At 37.2% G+C, this 26,585-nt stretch overlaps 1 protein-coding gene across 6 annotated transcripts in view; it reads left to right on the forward strand.

Annotated features, from left to right (window-relative positions):
* SAMD8 (sterile alpha motif domain containing 8) overlaps window positions 1-26,585 on the forward strand; it is a 52,964-nt gene that overhangs the window by 9,455 nt on the left and 16,924 nt on the right. For 5 of the 6 annotated variants that reach the window (XM_033130582.1, XM_033130579.1, XM_033130578.1 and 2 more), the window contains one exon: window positions 18,177-18,769. In XM_033130582.1, coding sequence (XP_032986473.1) covers window positions 18,177-18,769 — 593 coding nt within the window. Of the gene's footprint in view, window positions 1-14,235; window positions 14,338-18,176; window positions 18,770-26,585 lie in introns of those variants that run through there. The other variant, XM_033130581.1, reaches the window with a different exon arrangement.

Raw genomic sequence — 26,585 nt, forward strand, 5'->3', positions numbered from 1 at the left:
GCTAGTGGAGGTGGGGCCATAGTTTTTCCTATGTTTGACTGGAGTGGAGCAGTTATTGTTTAAGTTTTGTCTTGCTTGGCTGCCTCTTTTCTGGTCCTTTGGCTGGAGAAAACCGGCTTTTCTTGGGACTCTGTTTGTCTGAACCCATTGGCATTTCCAGGTTTCTGGCTTCTCCAGTATCTAGTCTGGCATATGTGACAGCAAACGTGTTAGTTCTGGTTGAATATGCTTTCCTATTTAGTGCAGTTGACTCTTCTTATCTGATACACCCTTATTTTGTCTTCATAAACAAATAAGCAAACAAAAACACTCAGACAAATCACCACTGTGTTTTTACTCCTATTTCAAGGTGCCTTCCTCTCTTCAGCTTTCGGTCTTCTTATGTTTGCTTTATACATAATGCACAGGGAGTAATAGGGGGAAATATGTTTACTCTCCCCCACCTCCACCCCCGCCCCCTGAAAGCAGTAGTCCATTTAATGCTATTTTTAAGAAAGGTGCCTGTCAGAATGTTTAAGGAGTGCAAACAGTGGCATCTTTTCATCTGCTGTAGTATTTCCTTCACCCCGTGCCTTTACTTTTTAGAAGCTGTTTCCTTCATTCAGTCTGTCATTACATTTCATTCTAGCTGCCAACCTCACTGTTTTATATTCTTCTGACAATTATGTTTTCTAAAGCACACTCTGACTATGGTATCCTCTTGCTCAGAAATCTCCAGTGGTTCCCCATTGTCTGTTGAATAGCCTTAACTCGACAAAGATTTCCATGATCTGGCCCCAATTTATACTTTCAACTTAATATCCTAATACTCCTTTGTCACCTATGAATACTAATGGTTCTCCGTTGTTTTCTGTCTTCATACCTTTGCTCATGCAATTTTCTCTGCTAATGTGTTTTTATATCTCTGTCTGTATCCACAGTTTCACCCGTCTTTTAAGACTTAGCTCAAATGTCATTTCCAGGTACTCATCTCGGATCTCACCAACTGGAAATAATCTCTTTTCTCCAACTCCCGTAACTTTCCAGTTTTTTAACACATTACAGAAGTAAAAGCTTTATTAGTGTTATTTTGAGGATTGAGTAAACAAATGTATAGAAAGAACTGGCAACTGTAATTTCCTTTACCTTCTTTTTTTATTTTTTATTTTTTATTGGGAAACTGTGTACTTCCAGGACTTTTTTCCAAGTCAAGTTGTCCTTTCAGTCTTAGTTGTGGAGGGCACAGCTCAGCTCCAGGTCCAGTTGCCGTTGCTAGTCGCAGGGGGCGCAGCCCACCATCCCTTACGGGAGTTGAATCGGCAACCTTGTGGTTGAGAGGACGCTCTCCAACCATCTGAGCCATCCGGGAGCTCAGCGGCAGCTCAGCTCAAGGTGCCTGTTCAATCTTAGTTGCAGGGGGCGCTGCCCACCATCCCTTGCAGGACTCGAAGAGTTGAACTGGCAACCTTGTGGTGAGAGCCCACTGGCCCATGTGGGAATCGAACCGGCAGCCTTAGGAGTTAGGAGCATGGAGCTCCAACCACCTGAGCCAGCGGGCCGGCCTTTACCTTCTCTTTAATATTCTCTTTAATATTCCTTTCCAGACTGTAAAATCATTGAGGGTAAGACCTGTTTCAGATTCATCTAAGTAAATATTCTTCACATATTATGTGCACAATGAATGTTTAATAGGTGAATAAATGTAACAAATGAGGGCATCTTAGAACTGTGTCACTGGGGAATGCCTTAGTATCTGACATCTGTATATAGCATTCAGTAAATGTTTAAGACTGAACAGTGCAAACTTGTGATTCAAAAAGCCTTCATTAATAGGCAGTCTCATTGATGTAATTTTTATCTAATGTAATTGAAGACCTTTGATAAATTTCTTTGCTGAATACTAGAAAATATTTAATATTTATGAAATTCATCCCCTTTAGAAGTATAAGAGCCCTCAGCTCATGAGGTGTTGTAGTGTACTGAGTAAGAACATGGACTTTGAAATGAGATTGCCTGGGTTGAAAACTTCTCTGTACTAATTACTAGTACAAGTTCATCTTGGGCAAGTTACTTAACTCATCTATTCAGTTATCTCACCTGTAAAGTGAGGAAGGTAATAGTACCTACTTTATGTGGTTGTTGTAAGGATAATTTGAGCATAGAAGTAAAACACTTAGAACAGTTCCCGGCACTTTGTAACTGCCTTACGTATTAGCTCATCTAATTATTACCTGTTGTTACTTCCTGAAAATGTTCTGAACACAGTTCAGAATTTAAGGAGTCTGTGAGTTAGGGTATATATTCTTTCTTTTTAAGGAACAGCACTCCGCAGCCATCAGGTATCTTATACTTGTGCATTCTGTCCCCTGTATTGCCACAGCAGGAGGTATTCATTGGACAACTGATAATCCTTGTCACCTTGTTATGCTTCTCATACAAAAGTTGAACAAGTCCTTCTGGAGCTTTTTAGCTCAGACTGGATTAACTAGTTCACACCAAGGAACAGTAGGTACTGTTGTCCTCTTCCTTTGAAGGGTATGACAAACTTGTTAGTTCTGGTTGAATATACTTTCCCATTTAGTACAGTTAACTCTTCCTACCTGATGATACACCCTTATTTTATCTTCATGAACAAAACCAAAGTGACTATTTTACATTTCCTAACATCAGTTTTAATCTTAAGTCTGTTTTTATCAATTTAACAGTCCTCAAATTTTTTTCCAAGATTCATCTGGTTCAGACTTTTTTTTTTTTAAATAACAGATAAATCCTGAAATCTACTTTTGTATAAGACTTCAAGAATACATACGGTATGTTTCCATTCATATAAAATAACAAAAGTAGGTAAAACTTAATTATATTGTTTATGGATACGTGCTTAGGTAGTAAAAGTATAAAGAAAAGCAAAGGATTATCTCACAGATGGGTTTGTGGTTGACATGGGGGGAAGAAGACTTGATGGTGTGTGTCCAGGGATACCGCCGCTGACCTGTGGTGGTTACAAGGTGTGAGGGGAGTGAAGAGCTGCAAGCCGGAGCAGGGAAGATTTGGTTTTTATCTAGCTGTTTGTATTGCATTATTGATATGTGGTTTACTTGGTTTTGGCACCTAAATAGTTAGCACAGATTTCCAGAGACACATTGAGGACAATGTATTACTTCTATCTGCAAAAGAGTCTTTTAGCAACAGTTGACACTTTTGTAATAAAAAAGCCCCACTTTCCTCTGTAATCATCCTTTTCTGTGTTGCAAATCACTTAAAAATCATCTGAATTTTGTTTCTAGTGTGCTTTTCTTTTTCTGAAGATACTTGTTTTATCCTCTTGAACTTCTTTAAAGTTAAAATGATTATCTACTCATTGACATCTTCAGATTTGAATTTGTCATCTATATAGTAAAAGGAAGGTCTTAGGGATAATAAAAAATGGATTATTTATACAGCCTTATATATATAGTAGGTAAAGTTTTAAATAACACCATTAATGTTTTAAGAAATACGCCCAGTGTCATTGGAATATTTGCATGAATCCTTACTTTTGGAGATCTGTGTTAATTTTAGCTGTGATCTTAACCCGATGTCATAGTATAGTGGTTATGAATGGAAAAAATTAGTAACCGACTAGGGAGATTCAGAATGTAGGTCAACCTCCAGAAGAACTGTTCTGAACTCAGCTCTTCTTCCTCCTTCCTCCCAAAGATGGGGCACTATTTTAGACTAAAAGAGACTAAAGAGAAGTGATGACTAAATGCAATGGGTGAACCTAAATTGAATCCTGATTGCGGGGGAAAAAAACAGATATAAAATATACTTTTGGGACAATTAGAGTGATATTGTGGCTAATTTTCTTGGGTGTGGTAATTATTATATTGATACAGGAAGTTATTATCGGAAGGTGCATGCTGAAGTTAATTTATGGTGAATATCATAATGTCTACATATTAAATAATTCAGCAATGTGGGTATGTGTGGAAAGCAAATGTTGGGTGGGGAAAGCAGAGGAGGAGGAGGAGATGTGAACAACCTTTTCTAGACAGGTACTCTCTGTGCGTCACAGACGTTACATTAGGTCTCGTAAGAGTCTGGATTAAATTTTGCTTAAGATCCTCTGCTTTTCTTTGCTCTGATTATTTACTCTACAAGTAGCATTCTGATTATTGTATCAGCATCCTAGATACTTCACAACTATAAAGGGGTGTGCCTGAGACAAGGTGCTTGGAGCATTCTTTCTAGACACTTAAGTGTCCAGTATTGGCGTTCTAGTTTATCCCTCGGTACCTTGTGAGTTTGCCTTTTGTCTCTCTTGGTTTGATCAACCCTGGTGTATTGACAAAGTCAAGTTTTGAACCTTTGAACCTGAATTCCAGGTCCTGATTTCTGAAGCACTTACCAAATTAGTGATCAGGGGTTATCTCTTGGCAATTAGACATTGTGAATTTGTTGATATAATACTATCTGAAGCCCTCGAGAGTTTGTAATAAAATTTCGTAATAAGAAATATGCATAAACAAAGGGAAACTTATAATAAAATCTTTTTAAAAGTATACTTCTAAAAATGAAATAACAAGTATAAAGGCAGGGATTTTGTTTTGTTTTGTTTTTAATGATCCTGTTTGGAAGGACATTAGGGAACTGAATTATTAAATTATTTTGGTTGCTACTTCATTCTTGCACATTCATTTAATAATGCTCATTGAGGACCTATTATGTGCTAATCATATAGGCCTTCGTAATCTTCTTAGTAATCCCTACATTCTTCTCTAAAAATAAAACAAAAATAGCCTAACAAAAACCCACTAAGCTCTCTTGCTGCCCTTGGTGCTAGATACTTTTTTTTTAAAGATATATTCTTATTTTCCCTCCCCCCCCATTTCTTTTATTTGTAGTGTGGTATTTATCTTCTTTCTTATACTTGATACTGTTGAGCGGCCTATTTAATAAATGAAATGGCCAGATCAGAGCCTTTGTTTTGTTTAAATTATTAATGGGACGTTTTACTACTGAAGTCTTTTTCCACTAACAATGTGCTTGGTTGAGAAAAAAATAGTTCTACGGCTTATTGAAATAAAACATGTCATTCATTCCAAAGATAAAGCAAGAGCATGTCTATTTATTAGAAGACAGGATAAAAATCATAATATGCTTAATTCATTTTCCAGGAAGTTAATGGAAGCGACATGAAGTTACTTTGCCTCACCTAGAATTGAACCAGAACGTGGATTTATGGGAGAGCTTGAAGCCTTTACTTTGGGTACTTCACTGGCTTTGAAAGATGACAGCTTGAAGGGCCTATGCTGATATATTCAGTCAGGGCTCAGTTACAAGAGACAAACTACTCTAGGCTCTGGGCTGGGCTGCCAGGAATGACTTGTAGAACAAGAGCTGAACTGGTGACAGGAGTACCACCTTTGTCACAGTCAGCAAAGGCATTAGGTAGGGTATTAGAAGGCCAGCATGAAACTCTTTGTTTGAGAACACATCCTCTCAACAATAAAAAACCAATAACCCAATTCAAAACTGGGCAAAGGACTTGAATAGATAGTTCTCCAAACAAGATAGACCAATGTCCGATAAGCCCATGAAAAGATGTACAACATACTAATAATTATGGAAATCAAATCAAAACCACAATGAAATCCACTTCACACCAATTAGGATGACTATTATTAAAACAACAACAAGAACAAATGAAATAACAGGGCAAGGATATGGAAAAATTAGACCACTTGTGCATTGCTGATGGGAATGTAAAATGGTGCAGCTGCTTTGAAAAATGGTATAACGATTTCTGAAAAAATTAAACAGAATTATCACCTGACCCAGCAATTGCACTTATACCCAAAAGTAGTGAAATCAGGACATGAGAGCAGATATTTGTACACCCACGTTTATAGCAGCATTATTCACAATAGCCAAAAGGTGGAAGCAACCCAAATGCCCGTTAATGGATGAATAGATAAACAAAATATTATATACATACGCACACACACACACACACACACACACACACAATGTGTAGTATTATTCAGCCTTAAGAAAGAGAGAAAATTCTGACACATGTTATATGACATGGATGAACCTTGAAGACACTATGCTAAGGGAAATAAGCCACACACAAAAGGACAAATACTGTATGATTGTACTTACATGAGGTATCGAAGAAGAATCCAATTCATAAAGACAAAGTAGAATAGTGGTTGCCAGGGGCTGGAGGGAGGGGGCAATGGGGGATTACTGTTTAATGAACATGGAGTTTCCATTTGAGATGAAGAAAAAGTTCTGGTAATGGATGGTGGTGATGGTTGCAAACAGTGTGAATGTATTTAATGTCACTGAACTGTACACTTAAAAATGGTTAAAATAGTAAACTTTGTTTTGTATAATTGAACACAGAGACACACAAACACACACAAAGAACATACCATCATATCTGTGATACAGGTATTAGGAAGCCAGTACTGCTTCTCCACAACTGCAACTGTTTCTTGACACTTAGAAAGTTAGTGACTTAAAATTGAAGAATTACATGCACACACACACAACCAGCCAGCATTTTCACAGTCGTTCTTGGGGATGGCCGAAACTTCCATAAAATGGCCCAACTTTACTTTCTACTTTCCTCATCTCATGTCAGAAAATCTAGTTGGCTGAACCTTACTCACATTTAGAACCCTACTTTGCAAGTGATCCTGGGGAGTAATTTTTAGCTTTCAACCTCTGTAGTAGCAGAAAACAATTAGAGGGAGATTAGAAAGGATGCTGAGTGCCATTTCATCATGTTTGTCACAGACTCTGAGTCAGTGGTGATTTATAGCAGTCACAGGTGATGTTCCTTTTTAATCAAGTCATCATGTCCAGTAGTGGCCAGTTATCCTGCAGCTGGTCGGTCACAGAGGTAGAGTGGGGCAAACAAATAGTTTCAACAAGGCAGAATAAGGGAACAGTTTGTTTGTAATCATCTCCTTTTGCAATTCTGGGCTGATTGTGCTTAGTTTGTTAAACCTAACATGTGATATTTGCAGTTTTAATGAGGTAGAACACAACTGAGTTATTTATATTACTGTGAAGCGATTCAGGTCACTCTGATGGGATACACGAAAGGTTCATTGATTAATGAATAGCTATACTAATGTTTAGGAATACCAGATTTAAAGTTCTTATGTTTATTATAAGTTTTTTCAATTTATTAAGTATGAAGATAAGAACATCAAGGAAATCAACTGAGCTCTTGCTCTGAGGCTGCTGAAATCTCTAATATGAACTAAATTTGGAAAGGAAAAAAATTCACTAATAAAAGAGTTGATGTGCTAAAAATTGCATATTTTTGAACCGTTTTCAAAAATTTCTAACCATGGTCCACCCAAAAGATAAGATATCTTTTGTTCTACTTTGTACAGAACAATCAGCTGTTTTGTTTATCTGTTATTTATTACTTGGAACTGTTTGACTAATGCCTATTAATAGTAAGATTCTGCATGAGTGCACTGTTCTCTCAGTGCCTTGGTAATACAGTATTGACCTTTGATAATTAAGTAATTTCTTAATTGCTCATATTTCAGAATAAACTTTTACAATTTTTATCTCAAATTGAAATGTTATACCTATCAATTAACATTTTGGACAAGTACCAAGCTTTGCATGCAGTGCTTTTTAATGTGGATCAAACTTTAATGACGTACCTGGGAGTTAGTTGTCTAAATAACACCTCAGATTCTTTGTTAACAGTTTTTCACTTCTAGAAATCTAACCTAAGGCACTTGGCCTCTCCAAGCACCTCCAAGCACAGTGTGGGTGGTGGCCATCAGCACATGGCTTTGTGGCTTATACCAGGTCCCAAATAAAAGAACAGAACAAAGCTCCAGAAAAAGAATAAACGAAATGGAGACAAGCAATCTACCAGATGCGCAGTTCAAAACACTGATTTGTAATAGTAATAAAATTGTGAACAGTTGCCAACAGTGGGGAGATGGACAAATTTTATTATTGTAGAGCCATACAATGGAATGTCCTTTTCAAAGGATAATTTAATAACATTAGACAGGACTCATACAGTAATGTTAAGTTAAAGGAATTATTTATGGTATGATTTCTCTTTACAGAGAATTCTGTGTGTGAGATAATAACAAAATTACAAGCAATAGTTCTCTGGGGGTAATTTAAAAATTATATTTTAAATGTTCTTCAGTGAATATGTATTGCTTCTATGTATTTTCCTCTTTTTATTATAGAAATACATTGAAAGATACAAACAATGCAGAAATTTGCAGACTAAAAACCATAAAAGTCCTTCAGTCCCCTGTATAGACAAGTGAAGCCCAGTCTGTCAATTTGTTTTTTAATGGATTTTGCTTTCGGTGTCGTAAGAAATCTTAACCTAAGGTCAGAAAGATTGTCTCCTATATTTTCTTCTAGAAGTGTTCTATTTTCAGGTTTTACATTAGGTCTGTGATCTATTTTGCATTAATTTTTATGTGTGGTAAAAGGATGGATTGATGCTTTTTATATATGTATATATGGACATCTATTTGTTCCAGTACCGTTTGTTCCAGTACTTTGTCTACTGAATTGCCTTTGCACATTTGTAGAAAATGAGATATCCATACATATGCAGGTCCATTTCTGGATTCTCTGTTCCACTGGCAGATGCAGGTGGCTGCCGTATCTGAGTCTCCATCAACATGGCTAACACTGTTCATTCACCCCACGCTGGAGATTCTGAGACCCCCGCCCCACTCAACTTGTGTGCCCACCCAAGTCACTTCCAGTGGCTTTTCTATGCAAGCAACCTGCTTTGGCTCATATTGCAGAGTTTCCTAAAATCTCTCAAAGGTTCACAAAACCCAAACAAGCAGCATCTGGCTTCGGTGTGTCCCATACCTCTGGCTGAGCAGCCCTAAGATGGCACTAGCGACAGTTGATCTCTGTCCGTGGTTTGGCCTTTCAAGGCACCTCCAAGCACAGTGTGGGCGCTGGCCATCAGCATATGGCTTTGTGGCTTGTGCCAGGTCCCAAATAAAAGAACAGAACAAAGATCCAGAAAAAGAATAAACGAAATGGAGACAAGCAATCTACCAGATGCGCAGTTCAAAACACTGGTTATAAGGATGCTCAGTGATCTCAGGGAGAACTTCAAAAAAGAAATAGGAAACATAAAAATGGAGACAGAAAACAAAAAAAGAACAAGTCAAATAAAGAATACGATAAGTGAATACATTAGAGGGAATCAACAGTAGATTAGATGAAGCAGAGGACTGAATCAACAATTTAGAAGGTAAGGTAGCAGAAAACACCCAAACAGAACAGCAAAAAGAAGAAAGAATCCAAAAAAAGGAGGATAGTTTTTGGGACCTCTGGGACAACAAGCGTACCAAAATTTGCATCACAGGAGTACCAGAAGAAGAAGAGAGAGAGCAAGGAACTGAAAACCTATTAAAAGAAAAGTGACAGAAAACTTCCCTAACCTGGTGAAGGAAATAGACATACAAGCCCAGGAAGTGCAGAGTCCCAAACAGGATGAACCTAAAGAGGCCCACACCAAGACACATCATAATTAAAATGCCAAAGGTTAAAATAAAAAAACAGAATCATAAAAGCAGCAAAAGAAAAGCAGTTAGTTACCTACAAGGGAGCTCTTATAAGACTGTCAGCTGATTTCTCAACAGAAACTTTGCAGGCCAGAAGGGATTGGCAGTAAATATTCAGTGATGAAAAGCAAGGATCTACAGTCAAGATTACCCAGCAAAGCTATCAGTTAGAATCTAAAGACAGATAAAGGGCTTCCAAGACAAGAAAAAGCTCAAGGAGTTCATCATCACCAAACCAGTATTGCAAGAAATGTTAGTGACTTCTTTAAGACAGGGGGCAAAACAAATCAAAAAATGAATAATAAAATGGCAATAACTACATATCTACCAACAATTACTTTCAATGTAAGTGTATTAAATGCTCCAATGAAAAAATAGGATTGCTGAATGGACAAGAAAATGGCCCTTACGTATGCTGCCTACAAGAGACACACTTCAGATCGAAAGACACACACAGACTGAAAGTACTTGTGCAAGGATGGAAAAAGATATTTCATGAAAATTCAAACAACAAAAAAAGCTGGGGTAGCAATACTTAGACCAGACAAAATAGACTTTAAAACAAAGGCTATAACCAGAGATAAAGAAGGACCCAGTAATCCCACTTCTGGGTATTTATCCAAAGAAACCCCAAGGGGACTTGTGCATCCATATGTTCATTGCAGCAACTTGGGTGTCTGTCGATGGATGAATGGATAAAGAGTAGGTGGTACATATAAACAATGGAATATTGCTCAGCCATGGAAGGGAATAGGTTCTTGCCATCGAGGTATTGGAAGGTATTGTGCTGAGTGTAGTGAGTCAGACAGAGAAGGACAAATGTCATGATTTCGCTTATAAGTGAAATCTAAAGAACAAAATAAAACAAATTAATAGATACAGAGAACATTTTGATGGTTGCCACATAGGAGGGGCGGGGATTGGTGGGTGGGTGCAAAAGGGGAAGGGATTAAGAAGTACAAATTGGTTGTTACACAGTAGTCATGGGGATGTGTAGAGTATAGCATAAGGAATATAGTCAATAATATTGTAATAACTATGAATGGTGTCAGATGGGTACTAGATTTATTGGGGTGATACATGGGAGGGCAGTTGGAGGGAGGGTGAAAAAGATGAAGGAATTAAGAAATATAAATTGATAGTTACAAAATAGTCATGGGGAAGTAAAGTAAAGCATAGGGAATATAGTCAGTAATATGGTAACAAGTATATACAGTGCCAGGTGGGTACTAGATTAGTCAGGGGGTCACTTCTTAAAGTATATTTCTAAGCACTATGCTGTACACCTGAAATTAATATAAAATAATATTGAATATCAACTGTCATGAAAAATTAAAAAAGGGGGGAAGGTGAAGGGGAATACAAGGTTCACATTTCCAGGTATAAAACAAGTGTTGGGGATGTATTATACAGCATTAGAAATATAGTCAATAATATTGCGATAGCGTGGTACGGTGTCAGATGGGTGCTGGACTTATCATGGTGATCACTTCTTTAGGTATATACATGTTGAATGACTGTGGTGTACACCTAAAACTAAAAAAAGAAGATTGAGTTTTATATGTTGATCTTATATCCATCAATCTTTCTAAATTATTACTTCTAATGGTTTGGGGTTTTTTTGCGTAGATTCTTTTGAATATTCTACATCAGTGATCATATTATCTGCAAACACAGTTTTACTTCTTCCTTTCTAATCTATATGCCTTTTATTTCTTCTTCCCTTATTCTACTGGCCAGAATGTCCAATGTCTTCTAGAAATGGTGATAACGGGCAGTCTTACCTGATTTTAGTCATCATTAAGTATGATGTTAGCTATAGGTTTTTCAAAGATGCCCTTTTTGGAGTTGATGAAGTTTCTATTTCTAGTTTGCTGAGAATTTTTTATCAGGAATGAATATTGGGTTTTCTTGAGTACTTTTTTGTGTGTTTTGAGATGATCATGTTTCCCAGTTTTAACTTGTTAATATGGTGAATTATTTAAGTGTTAAACCAACTTTGCATTCCTGGGATAGACACCCCTTGGTTTTGATGTATTGTCCTTTTAAAATATTGTTGGATTTCATTTGATTTGTTTAAAATTTTTGCATCTGTGTTCTTGACTAGCAGGCTACAGTTTTATTTTCTTATAATGTCTTTGTCTGGTTTTGGTATCAGGATAATACTGGCTTCATGGATTGACTTCAGAAATATTCCTTCCTTTTTTGAAAGAGTGTTATTTGAATAGTCCATTTCTCCCAAGTTTCATGCTATTATTGACATGTATTTTACTTATGTATTTACTCATATAGCTACCATTTCTAGTGTTCTTCAGTGCTTTGGGTAGATTCACATTTTCACATGGTTGCATTTTCTTTCTTCCTTAAGGATTTCCTTTTAACATTTCTGGTAGTGCAGGTCTGCTGGTGATGAAATTGTTCAGTTTTTGTGTGTCTAAAAGAGTATTTATTTTACCTTTGTTATTAAAAGATAATTCACCAGGCATAGAAAATGCAACCATATGAAATGCAACTATGACTTTTTTTTTTCTTTCAGTACTTTAAAGAGGTTGTTTCACTGTCTTCTAGATTGCATTGTTCCCAGTGAGACATCTGCTATCATTCTTATCTTTGTTTCTGTGTACATAATGTGTCTATTTTCTCTTTTTGCTTTTAAGGTTTTTCTCATTGTCACTGGTTTTGAGCGATTTGATTATGATATGGCTTGGTATAGTTTTCTTTGTGTTTCTTATGTTTGGTGTTGAATAAGCTTTTTGGATATGTGTGTTTATAGTTTTCACCAAATTTGGAAAAATTTTTGGTCATGTTACTTCAGTTTTTTTCTTTCTTGTCCTCTCCCTCATCCTTTGGAGACTACAGTTATACCTCTTAAGCTGTTTGAAGCCGTCCCACCTCTCACTGATGTTCTTTTCATTTTTTTTTTATTACGGCAAAATATACAAAACAAACTTATCATTTTAACCATTTTTAAGTGTGCAATTCAGTGGCATTAAGTACATTCACATTGTTGTGCAACTATCACCGCTATCCAGTTTTAGAACTTTCTCATTATCACAAATGGAAACACCATACCTATTAAACAAGAACTCCCCATTGTTTCTTACCCCAAGTCCCTGGAAATCACCGTTCTACTTCCTGTATCTATGAATTGGACTACTCTGGGTACCTCATCTAACTGAATCATACAACATTTGTCCTTTTGTGTCTGGCGTATTTCACTTAGCTCTTCAAGTTCCGTTTAAAGGCTAAATAATATCTTCATATTTTAAAATTCTCTTCTGTGTTTCATTTTGAAGAGTTTCTATTGTTGTGTCTTTGAGCTCATTATTTTCATCTTCCACAATGTCTAATCAGGTATAGATCCCATCCAGTGTGTTTTTCATTACATATATTGTAATTGAGTCTGTAGAATCTTCAGTTAGATCTTTTTTTATGTGTCCATGCCTCTATTTAACTTTTTGAACATATGTAATATGCTTTTCATAATTGTGTTAATTTCCTTGTCTGCTAATTCTGTTATGTGTGTCAGTTCTGGGTCTATTTCAGTTGGTTGATTTTGTACTCGTTATAGGTGAAATTTCATACTTCTTTGCATGCCTGCTTATCTTTGATTAGATGCCAGACATTATAAACAACCTGTTAGGTGCTGAATACTTTTGTATTCCTACTAATATTCTTGAGCTTTGTTGTGGGATGTAGTTTAAATTACTTACAGACAATTTGGTCCTTTTGGGTCTTGCTTTTAAGATTTGCTGGGCCGAAGGAGAGACATGGTTAGTCTAGTACAGTGTTTCTCAGTATCAGCACTATAGCATTTTGGGTCAGATAATTGTTTGTTGTCAGGGGCTGCCCTGTACATTGTAGAATGTTTAACTGCATCCCTAGCCTCTGTACTCTTTAGATGACTCCCCAGTTATGGCAACCAAAAATGTCTCCAGAAATTGCCAAATATTTGAGGGGGAGCAAATTCGTCCCCCTACCCCCATTGAGAATTACTGCTTGAGGGTTAATGTTGCCCTACTACTATGGCAAGATCTTCCTGTGTACTCTGCTCAATGCCCCGTGAATCATGAGATTTTTTTTTTTTCCGTCTGGCTGTTTGGGGTAGGCACTTTTATTGGCCTTGTGTGACTACTGGGCACTATTCTCTCTAATCTTTCTGGGTGGTTCTTTTTTAGTCTTATTTGGTTTCCTGACATATGTGCACTAATCACCATTGAGCTGCATATCCAAAGGAGACCCTCTGGAGGCAGATCTCTGGAGTTCCATCTTAGTCCGTTTGGGCTACTATAACAAAAATACCACATTTAAACAATACACATGTATTTCTCACAGTTCTCGAGGATAAGAAGTCCAAGATCAAAGTGCCAGCAGATTCGGTGTCTAGTGAAGGCCCACTTCCTGGTTCATAAATGGCCATCTTCTCACTATGTCTTCACAGGGCAGAAGGGGTGAGAGAACTCTCTGGGTTATCTCTTATAAGGGCACTGATTCCATTCATGAGGGTTCTGCCTTCATGACTTAGTCACCTCCTAATACCATCCCACTGGAGGTTAATACCATCCTCTACATACAAATTTCTGGTGGGGACACAAACATTTAGTCCATGACAAGTTTGCTGTCTATGCATCTTTCTGCTCTCCAGGATTCTATCCCATGAACACTAGCCACCTCGATCTCCGCAGACTCTCAGCTCTGTCTCCTCAGCTTAGCAAGTCGGCCAGTCCTCATCCATTTTCCATCCTGTGCCACTGAGGGCCAAGAAACATTCAAAGCAGTAAGCTGGGGCAGTAGGGCTCACCTTATTTCCTGTCTCTCAGGGAGCTTCTTTATTGTCTGATGCCCAGCGTCTTGAAACTCTTTTTTCCCCCCATGTACAAGTATTTTGTCTGTTTTGGGTTGTTTGAGATGGGAGGGTAAATCTGGTCCCTCTTATTACATCTTGGTCAGAAGCAGAAATCCCTTTAACTGATAATTGATTCATACTAATTATTGGTTAAAGCTGAAAGTGTTCTTAAACATTTACTCACCTAATTTCTTCATTTATAGATTTGTATGAAACCTCTATCTGTCATATTCTTCGTTCAAAATCTCCTGTTCACTGTAGTTCCTATGGCATAACATAAATAGTAAATTGGCCCTAACGCCTTCTATCATCTTTTAATATACCTCTGTAGTGCAGGTTTTCCCAGCGTTAACTAATTATGGGCACCTAACCGTGTGTAGGAGCATACAATTACAGGACATGCCCTGACCTGAGGAAGCACAGCAGTGGAATGCGTCATGTTTTTAGGGCATTGCCACAGCAGGCTCACAGACTTGGAGGAGGCTTCCTTGTATGATAACTCATAATTTCTAGCAGCTGAAACACCACCATCAAAGCCTGTTTGTTAGCCTGGTTGAGGGTGTAAAGACCTGGTGATATAAGACCAAAAAAGAGAAGATCATTCTGAGCAGTTCGCAATATCAAACTGTACTGAAGAATAATGCCAGAAGGATGGGTGTGACTTGGAACCCATTGGTGGTAAGCTATTGAAGGAAGGAGAAAAGTAGCAAAATAGAAATAAAGTAACAGAGGATACGTTTTGTATGAGAGGAGCTTCTTGGATGTGCTACATCATAACTACTGCAGAATTTGTAGCATGTGCTTGGGCTATTCAAGGATGAAGTAATTTATTCAGAGTATACCTTGGGGGAAAGATATGTATGTGGTAGATAGGGTGAAACCATTTGGCTATGTATATGAACTAAAACATAGCAAAATCATATTTTAACGGAATTTCATATATATATTTATTTATGTAATCAATAATATATATCAGTGTGTATAAATTGCATGTGTTAGAAAAGTGAATAAATCGTAATTTTTTGGCTTTTGGGATGGTGATGATATGCTGTAGCTAAATAGAAGACCTGAGTAAGTTTCTGTGGCTCCACAGTATATAAGAATTAGCCTTTTAAAACATACAGATTAGTTTTTTTGTTTGTTTGGTTTTTTTTACAGATAAGTTATAGATGGATGTGCTCTTACTTTTCTAAGACTGAAAGCTATTGTATATTTATAACATTAAAAACTGTTTGGAAACAAAATATGATTTAAGGCTTCCAAAAACTAGGATTGCTTTTTAGTAATTAAGAAACAAATATTTTATGAGCGTATTTCTTATTTGCTGAATGTTTTTAATGGTGTAAGTGGTACTCATGTAGTTAAGCATGTGCGTTTTTCAAGTGATTATAAATCTTCACGGCAAGAGTTTGTGGGGACAGGGGAAGAATGCAGAGCAGTAGCAGCTTTTTACTTTCCTCGGTCTAAGGAAGCAGAGAAGGTTTTTCATAGGCAAAATACATACTATAAGGGAATGGTAAACACTAAAATCAGGAATTACTACATCTGGGAGGAGACGCAGGGGATGCTATCAGAGAAGGACATTCGCTGTATTGATGTTTTGCTTTTGAAATCACACTTTTAAAATAAAGTTTAACATATGTAGAGAAAAGTGTAGATCATAAGTACAAGGTGTGACCAAACAATACTGTGAATGTTTAAATAAAAAACTTTATTACAGTAAAAGACCCATCACCATTAACCTTCCTCAAAATACTCCTCACTTCGAACACACTTATCCCATCATTCTTGCCACTTTCTGAAGCAGTTCTGGAAGTCCTCTTTCGTGTTTAATTGCGCTGTCATGGCTGCCTTTATGTCCTGAATCATTTGGACTTTGGGGAAGAGCCAGAAGTCACACGGTGCCAGATCTGGTGAATAAATGGATGAGAACACACCGTAATGTTTTTTATTTGACAGAAATTGCCGTACCGGAAGCAATGTGTGACATGGAGTGTTGTCATGATGGAGGATGATGTATGGCACACTTTAAAACGTACCTTCTCTCAACTGTAGTTCACATCCTACTGACTGTACCGAATAAGTTGAAACTTATTACACACTGTTACTGAGGTTTGATGCGCTGCTTCCCATATTGAAGATCCCTGCCTTTCTGTTGGATGGCCCTCGGCAGCAGCATTCACCATATTTTTTGATCACAATGGAAAGGCTCCGTGTCACACAGCACTTCTGGTACAGCAGTTTCTGTCAGAAACATTATGCTGTGTCCTCATCCACCTTATTCACCAGATCTGGTGCCATGTAACTTTGAGCTCTTCCCCAAAGTCAAAATGACCATGAAAGTTAAATGTTTTGAATCGATTCAATGTATCTTTTACTGTAATAATTTTTTTTATTTAAACATGCACCGTATGTTTTGAGCACACTTCGTGTATAGCTTGATGAATTTTCACAAAATGAACATACCTGTAGAATTAATACCCAGATTAAGAAACAGAATATTGTATCAGAACTGTTTGATTTTTTTTTTCAAGGTGGGTAGTGGGCACATGGGTGTTCGTTATATTCTTTATTTTTAAAAAAATGCTTTAAAGTTTGCCTAATATACATATATATATATATTTTTAAATCATCTTGGAAGGAAAGAAATATGGTCTTTAGAGAGCTGGGAAATGTCAGAAAACCCACAGGCTTTAGTAGTTGAGAAAGTACTAGAGGGCAATAGGTTTTTTCTTTTTTCCACTTTTTTTTGTTGTTTGTTTCATGTGTACGAAACACTGTAATAGTTAGACATTTTTCATGTATACCCCTCATAAAGTGATAACCTCCTTCAGCAATTCCACTCCTAGGTATCTATCCAGGGAAACAGGTTTTTTCTATGTAGACCTTTTTCTCCTGAAAGTTTATAAACCTGGTATTGACCCAAGTTACTGAAAGTTTTAAAATGGAAAAGGAGCATACACAGTGCTGTGTGGGATCAAAGTAGTAAAAATTATTAGTACTTTTTGAAACAGTACATTATTAGCCTTTTATAATTACAATATAAAGTTTGGGTCCTCAAATTTATGGTACATTGAAATGACAGTTTTGTTTTAAATTTTTTATAACTAAAATCTCAATGATAGTTTAAGAAGGAAATTCCTTTTTCAGTTCTATAATGGAATATTCAAAGTATAGAAAGAATTGAGCTATTAAGATATTTATAGATATTTAGATCTAGTTTAAAGGTTTTATATCTGTTATCGAAATTGTTATTTGTATAGTCCATAGAAATATACTTAATCTAAGGGGTTTCCTCAAATTTGTTATCTATCTGCCTTTGTGTTTTTTTTTCTTTTTTGGAGGAGGAGGAGATACTTCATGAACATGAAGATTTCCAAAATTTAATTTGTTTTTTACATGTAACAAATCGTTTTATATATCTCATTTTATGAAAAGTATTAAAATGGGATTTTTCTCCATTGTTCTCAAAAGTAGGCTTTATCTAAGTTACGGCTGCTGTGGTGTGGAAAAGCCATTTATAAAATAACGTTTTATGAAAATGGTCATTTGCCTTTCTGCTATTTGGGTTATATGCATAAAATTATTAGAATGTTAATCTATTGAGAACCTCTCATTAGTGAATAATTTTTGTTTCTTTTACTCTTGTGTAGAAGCCAATAGGGCAGCATCAGCAAAGTGCTGTTTCTGGTGTGTTTGTGTGTGATCTTCAAAGGAGTTGTTAGGACACACTGAAGTTTTTGTTTTGTTTTCCTGTTTTCCCTTAACAGACCCTGGAAGAAGAAATGGCCGGTCCTAGTCAACTCTGCATTCGCCGCTGGACTACCAAGCATGTAGCTGTTTGGCTGAAGGATGAAGGCTTCTTTGAATATGTGGACATTTTATGCAATAAACACCGACTTGATGGAATCACATTGCTAACGCTGACTGAATATGATCTCCGGTCTCCTCCTCTGGAAATCAAAGTCTTAGGGGACATTAAAAGGTTAATGCTCTCGGTCCGAAAACTGCAGAAAATACACATTGATGTTTTAGAAGAGATGGGCTACAACAGTGACAGTCCCATGAGTTCCATGACCCCTTTCATCAGTGCTCTTCAGAGTGCAGAGTGGCTCTGTAATGGGGAGCCTTCACATGACTGTGATGGACCCATCGCTGATTTGAATTCTGATCAGTACCAGTACATGAATGGGAAAAACAAACATTCTATTCGAAGGTTGGACCCAGAGTACTGGAAGACCATACTGAGTTGTGTGTATGTTTTTATAGTCTTTGGGTTTACATCTTTCATTATGGTTATAGTCCACGAGCGAGTGCCTGACATGCAGACGTATCCACCACTCCCGGATATATTCTTAGACAGGTAAGTTATGTTTCTCGTTGCCAAATTTGTAGGAGATTGCTATAACAGCAATGATAAAAATATATTTATGATAATTGTTTATTATTGTTGGTTTGGTTAATATATACTTTCCATTTGCTTTATCTGGTGGTATAGAAAGATATGCTTTGAAATTGGCTCTTTCTCTTAGAGTAAATTAGAGCTTAAGCCTAGGTAAGTGGGAAAGACCATTGCTTAATTTAGTTTTCTATAGCTATATTATAGCTCCCTGAGCACTTCAGATTTTAAAGGGGTTTCCTGGAACGTTGTTTGTAATAAATGGAATTTCATTACTTTTTTTTTTTTAATGATGTCAGGGTTCTACTTTTCCAAAAATATGGGGAGGTCTCCTGTATCACCAAATAACTTGGACTTATCACAAATAGTACAAACTGTTTCATCGATAGCACTCTGTTGTTTTCATGAACTACCCAATGTGTGATAAAGAATATAGTATATGTATATGAAAAATAAGACTAGAACAAACCTCAAAACTGTTTTGACACTGGTGATCTTTAAAAATCTTTTTAAAGTTTGTAGTGCTTTCTCGTTTATTTTTATAAAAGGTTTTACCCTTTTAAAAGTGCCTTACGATCTGTGCTTGTTTAAATGAAATGGATTAAAATGTCCACATTAAGATGGCAGAATGACATACATATCACACTTTGTCCCCTCTCAAACCTTGAGTGAAAGCATAGTAAAGAGGTTTTTAATGTTTGTTTGTTTTAACTTGTAAGCCCACAGGATGGAGCAGATAAGAGAGGAGAAAACAGTTATACATTTTTAGAAGTTTGGAAGCAGATGGCTGAGTGGCAACTAGCAGACCTGAAATAACCTAATTCTGAAACAATAGTCGGGAAAACTGAGAACAAACCCAATCTACGTTTCAGATTTCTCAAAGCTCTGGAAATGAATTGCAAATGAAAGGGTGGTACTAAAATTAGGAGAATTGAATGAAAGCTGTTACATCCCTATATGTCCTTTCCTCTTCTATATAGTTTTCTCGACTGTAAATGAAGCCTCCAAGGAAGTAAGGAAGAAAGCATGTGGGTATCTGGGAAAGAGTATTCTAGCAGAGGAAACAGTAGGGTGCAAAAATCCAGAACGGGTCGTGGGCTTAACATGTTTAAGGAATAGCGAGTGAGAGATGGGGAGAACAGTTGCAGATGAGTTCTGAGAGGAGACAGGAACCCAGATTGTGTAGGGACTGGACGGTTGTAAAGACTTTGGTTTTCATTTTGAGTGAAAAGGGAAGCCATTGGGAAGTATTTAGGAGAAGAGTAGAGTACACTAATTTCCATTTTAAAATGTCCCTCTCACTGTTATATTAAGAATATAATTCTTCCTTGGGGTGGAAGTGGGAAAGCAGAGAAATTATTGTATTCATCTAGACAAAAAGGAGGTCGATTGGATGATAGTAGTGGTAGAGATGGTGTGAAAGAATATATGTATGTGTATATATATATATATATATATATATATATATATATTCTCCACACCATCTCACACCATTTCTACCATATGTGTGTATATATATATATATATATATATATATATATATATATAGAGAGAGAGAGAGAGAGAGAGAGATCGAGAACAGCCAACAAGATTTGCTGATGAATTTGTATGTAAGGTATAAGTGAAAGAGAGATGTCAAGGATTATCCCAAGATTTTTGACCTGAGCATCTGGAAGGATGGCGTTGCCCTTTACAAAAGTGGAAAGACTGTGGAAGGAGCTGACTTGGAGAGAAAATAAGGGTTTGGTTTTAGGCATGTCAAGTTTGAGATATCTTTTACAACAAATCAAATAGCAAGTAAGAAATGGGAAGATGAATTGGAATTCGGAGAACTCTAGGCTGATTTTGCAGTTACCAGCATAGGTAAAGCCATGATATTAGGTAAAGTCTACTAGGGAGTAAGAAGGGAAAAGAAGAAGATTGAAAATTGATCCCAAGAACATTATAATATTTAGAGGTCAGAGAAGTAAGGCAAAGCTAGCAAACAAGACTGTGACTGTCAGGGCAGAGAGAGAGAGTGGTATCCTGGAAGCTAAGTTAAAGAAGCAATTTAAGAAGGTAGGAATAACTAATAACTAGCTGTGTTAAGTGCTGCTGAAGGTCCAAGTAAGTTGAGGATAATTGACAATTGGATTTAGCAACATGTTGGTCATCACTGACCTTGACAAAAGTCAATAAGGGCAAAAGCCTGATTGTAATGGGTTCAAGAGAGAATGTGAGATGTACTGGAATTTACCTAAAGGTATATCTCCACAAATATGAAACAACATATGCACAAAGTTATTTGTGACATTATTTCTAATAATTATAAATATTGGAAATTATCTAAATGCTTATCCATGGAAAACTAGTCGAATATACTATTGTACAACTATACAATACGGTACTGTTTAATCACTGTTTAATCATAAAAAAGAATGAGGAATATTTCTACAAAGTGGTAAGAAATGATTTGCAAGGAAAACTCAGTAGCATGAGCACCATGAGCATCCAGATGATGGTTTTAAATACCAATTCCCACTAAAAAGAACCCCAGACCAAGGCTCCGTAGAGAAATGGCTGATTTTAAGTCTGGGACAAGGAAAGTGAGAAATGAGCCTGAAGCAGATCTTGTGCTATAAAGCAAGGAAGCACACAAAACCAATGGAAACATGTCAAAAACACATAGGAACTGGTTTGAAGGTGCTTCCACTGATCAAATTAGGACAATTTGAACATCAAAAAGAATAGTGATGGCAATGGATTATACTATGTCGAGTAAGAAAAAGAATCTATGAAGCCATAGTAACAAACAAAACAAGCAAAAAGTAGTGCGGTGAGAGGGAAAGTTCTTCAAGAATAATACCAGCAAAGAAATGTGGATGGCTATTCCTGACTATTTTGCAACCTCCAATGTAATAATTGATTCAGGCAAGTGGATGCTAAAATTAGTGGATGCAGAATCTATTAGGGGAAAGGCCATTGGGGAGCAAGATAATCACATGATCTGAAAGTATTATCTCACATACTATACTTAATTACGGGAGAATAAGGTACCTTTACAATGGCATGTGTCATTGTAAATGACACATGTACAATGACCTTTACATGTGTCATTTTAACCAAATAATCAAAGGTATCATCACAATGAGATAAACTGATGTTAGGAGCATTGGATGTGATCTGATCACATCCAATTCACTAATCACTTATGTAATACTCTTGCCTTCCCCAAAATACATCCTAAATCTAATCATAAGGAAATTATGAGACAAATCCAGAGCATGGTACATTCTACAAGACAGCTGATTTAGACTCCAAAAATGTCAGTATCATGGCAGACAAAAGCCAGGCAAGGAGGAATTGTAAGTAAAATTGAAGAGACATAACCAAGAGCAATGCATGAAATTTAATTAGATCCTCTATCAAGGAAAAAAAAATACTGCTATAAAAGACATTTTGGGGACAGTTGGGAAAATTCAAATATGGACTGCATATTAACTGATGTAGTGTAACACTAAAGCAGTGTTACTCTTTTCTGGGTGTAGTAGTGTATCAGGTTATGACGAAGATATCCTTGTTCTTAGATACATGTCAAAGTATTTAGGGGAGGTGTGTTATAATGTCTGCAAGTTACTTTTCGAGGGTTCAGTCTCCTCCAAAAGAATATATGTGTATGTGTATGTAGATATTTATAGAAAGTGAAATGAAAGAAATGTGGAAAATGTTAATTATTGTAAACAATTGATAGCTTTAGGTGAAGAATGTAGTGTTTATTTTTTCAACTTTTCTTTTGGTATGATCAGAATTTTTCAAATTAAAAAAAAAATGAGCAAAGAAATGATAAGGGAGAGAAAGAGAACGGGAAGAGAGAAATTGCAAACAGTCAAGTCTTACAAGTTTTCCTTTAAGGGCAGCGGAGAAGTGAAGCTGCGGGTTGGAGAGAGGAGAAAAGGATATGGAGTTACCAGCGTTTTCTTTTGGCTGGGCTATATTACAGCTGATTTGTTAGATTGATGATAGGAATGACCGGATTTTGAGGGAGGGGGATGATGTTAGAGGAAAGAGAGGGTACAGTTGTTGGAGTCATGTCATGTCCTTGAGTATATGAAAAGGGATGGGTTCTAGTGGGTGGAAAAGGCTCGTCTTACGCACATGGACTGTTCATCCACACAGAGGAAGGTAGAAAAGATGGAAATCGAGGTAGAAGGTTGCTAGATGTAATGGTGGAGCATGAGGAAATGCTTTTCTGATTGTTATGATTTTCTCTTCAAACAGAATTAGAATGGAGAGAAGGTTGGAGCTTTGAGGAGAAAGGATGAAGTGTAAAATAGTCATTGAGGAGAGGGATAGACTTGTGTGATACAGGGGCAGCACTAACGGCCTCTGTGGGCTTGGTAGTCATGTTGGCTCCGTAGTCATGTTGGCACCATGTGTTTTACCAGCCTCAGATACAAGTACGGAATAGATGGGAAATTGGATTCAGGCAGGGCTGAAGTTTTCCTAGGTGGTACGATGAAGGAAAAAAGGACAAGGGAGTGATTATAATGACTGACCATGGACTCGGGTGGATAAGGACGGATGTGAGGATATGAGGTAGGTCAAAGAAAGTGAAAATGTTATAAGAGCAGTGGGTTTTAGGTTTCAGAATTGTTGAAGTTGGAGTACTAGAAGGAATAAGCTGGAAAAACAAGGGGTATTGGTTAGTATAGGATTCTTGACATTGAGATTATGAAGAATAATCTTGATAATGACAAGATCCAGGTTATAACCATGGGTATGGGTGACTGAAGTAGAGTAAAAGACAAGGTCATAGGAGGAGAAGTTAAAAGAAAAGTGACGTGAAAAACACAAATTACAACAGGAGGAGAAGTTTTGGAGAGAGTGACAAGTGAAGCAGAAACTAGAATCTTCAGGAAATGAGAGAATGGATGCGAAGGGTCTGTAGATGATTATAGCAAGGCATAATGGGAGAAAAGAGGGGAAAATGGTCTGGAAGTACAATGAGGATTTTAATTTAAAGTGTACAATTCAGTGGTTTTTAGTATATTTACGAAGTTGTGCAGCCATCACCATTAATTCCAGAACATTTTCATCGCCCCCAAAAGAAACTCCATTATCAGTCACACCCCATTCCCTTCTTTCTTCAGATGCTGGCAAGCACTCATCTATTTTCTGTTTCTATGGATTTGCCTATTCTGGACATTTCATGTAAATAGAATCATACAGTATGTGGCCTTTTTCTATGTTTCTTGCTTGTTTAATTTAGCATAATGCTTTCAAGATTCATCCACATAGTGGTATATATAAGTATTTCATTCCTTTTTATTACAGAGTAATATTCCATTGCATGGATATACTGCAGTTTCTTTATCCATTCATCAGGTGATTAATGTTTGAGTTGTATCTACTTTTTGGCTACTACTACTGCTGCTATAAACATTAGTGTACAAAGTTTTGTGCAGACATATGTTTTCAGTTAACAACAGGGATTTGAAACCAAATTTTACCTAACACTACAATGCCACCTACTGCAAATCTCCACGCTCTTAGTATCTAAACTTTATTCACAAGATAATGGTAGCAGGTGCTGTCAGTGTACTTCCTATATCCCCTCAGATCTGTTTTCTATTTTCTTGCACATTGATACTCCCAACCTCCACAAATATGTCTTTGTTGGGGAGCTGCTCTTGGGCTGCTGGAACCCACTTTGCCTGCTTGAAAAGAGAACCAAACATGCTTGGAAATTGACATTGCTCCGGCAGCAACCCTTAACCAAAGACTGGTGAGGTGGGGTATAAATATTTCATTTCTCTTCACCCTAATTGGGACAGCTTTTAGGCTGGACCTACACTGTCTCCCAAACTCCCCACAGGACTGAGCCAAAGTGCCCCTTGCCTGAGGTCCCATGGGGCTGTGCTTGATGTCCCCCCTTTGCCTCACTTCCTTGCCTTCCTGTCACTTCCCCATTGCCCTGTGGTTTTCCCTTGGGAACACTCCTAATCACTTTCCCACTGATCTTTGTTTCAGAGTTTGCCTCTGAAGCTTATTTGACAAAATTCCAAGAGCTTCGGCACAACATAAACAGAAAAGTAGAAAGAAAGAGGGATGTTTCTAGAGGCAGGCCCCCTTACAACAATGAGAGGGATAGCTGATAACCATAATAGCAAGGGAGGAAGCAGAAAAACTATAGAAAGCAAATGTAAGTAATGGAAAAATCACATCAATCTGGAGGTTCACTGTCTTTCATTTCTCAGTAATCCTTGAGGTCATTACCATGTTCAACGTATTAATCAGTGATGCCTCTGAATTACCAAAGAAAATTAAATTCTATCTTTAAAAAAAAGGCATCGTAAATACGAGATATTGAATACTCATTTGACAGTTTTCTCACAATACTCCGCTAAAAGGACAATAAAAAGGGGCGGGGGGGGTACCCTATAATCCCATGAAGACAAAAATACTGATAATAATGAAAATTTGGAAAGTGGAAAGCTAAGTACCTCTTGTGAGATTGGGAGTGGGGACTGGCAGTGCCTAAGAGGTGAGTTTATTTGTACTGCAGAGCTCCAGAAAAACTCTAACTCTCAGAGAAGCACCAAGCATCTCTCAAGACCAGGTACAGACAGGAGCTAAATATGAGAGAGTTGGTTGGAGTTGAAGAAGTTTTTAGACATGCTCTACTCTGCCGGAAGACAGGTGGTGTGTCCTCCAGAGGAGCTGAATGTGATAGACTCTGGACTCTGGACACTGGGCCCCCATGAGAACAAAGGTGTATGTTTTTTAATATGTTTCCAGGATTAACTGTAAATCTACCGATTGATCACTGAGACTTCCAGCTCCATTACTTAAACAGACTTATTTTCCATCCCCACTCCCCCCCAACCCCAGTCCTCCCAGCAGGAGAACAGATTCCTCTCCTTGGAAAACCTGCACAAGAGAAAAGAACTGTAGATACTGTGGTAGGAGAGATACACGTAGCCCTGGCTCATAAAACAGATGTGCTCAGTCAGCGAAACCCACAACTTGACAGGCTCAGTCCGTGCACACAGAGCCGCAGTGTTGTGGTTTGTTTTGGGTTTTAGTACTTCACTGTCAAATATGAATGGTTAGTCCAGAATCACCAGACATTTGAGGAAAAGAGACCAATACAAACAGAAAAAACAAACTGGGAAAAACAGAAAAGGGAGAGCAATACTTCAAAAAAAAACAACCACCATATTCTCACAGATAAGAGATGTTGCATGCTATAAGACAGTAACAGGGGAAATACAGAGAAAAAAAGCTTTTGGAAAAAAAAAAATGAAAGTAGAAATTTAAAATCCAGCAGGATAATTGAACATAGAGTCGATGAAATTGCCTAGCATGTAGAATAGAGATGAAATGTAGAGGAGAAAAGGTAAGATCAATCCAGTTGGTCTCACAGGGACTAAACCGGACTTCTATAAAGAATACGTAGAAAAAAATGAAGGGGAAAATGTCATCTAAGATATAATACAAGGAAATGTCTCAGAACCAAAGGATGTGACTTTCCAGACTGAAAGGGCCCACTGAGCACCCAGTACAAGAAACGAAAAATTTCAGAACACTGGATACAGACAGAAGATCCTAAAAACTTCTTAGGAGACAAGACAGGTAACATACAAAGACTGGAAATTCAAATAGCATCAAACTTCTTGGCAACAGTGGAAGCTAGAAGACAATGGAACAATGCCTTTAACATTCTAACCTAGAATTCTCTGTCCAGGCAAACTACCAATTAGATACAAGGTTTAAACCCAAGGATATTTTTAAATTGGCA

The sequence above is a fragment of the Rhinolophus ferrumequinum genome, chromosome 16 (assembly GCF_004115265.2).
Source record: "Rhinolophus ferrumequinum isolate MPI-CBG mRhiFer1 chromosome 16, mRhiFer1_v1.p, whole genome shotgun sequence".
Lineage (NCBI taxonomy): Eukaryota > Metazoa > Chordata > Mammalia > Chiroptera > Rhinolophidae > Rhinolophus > Rhinolophus ferrumequinum.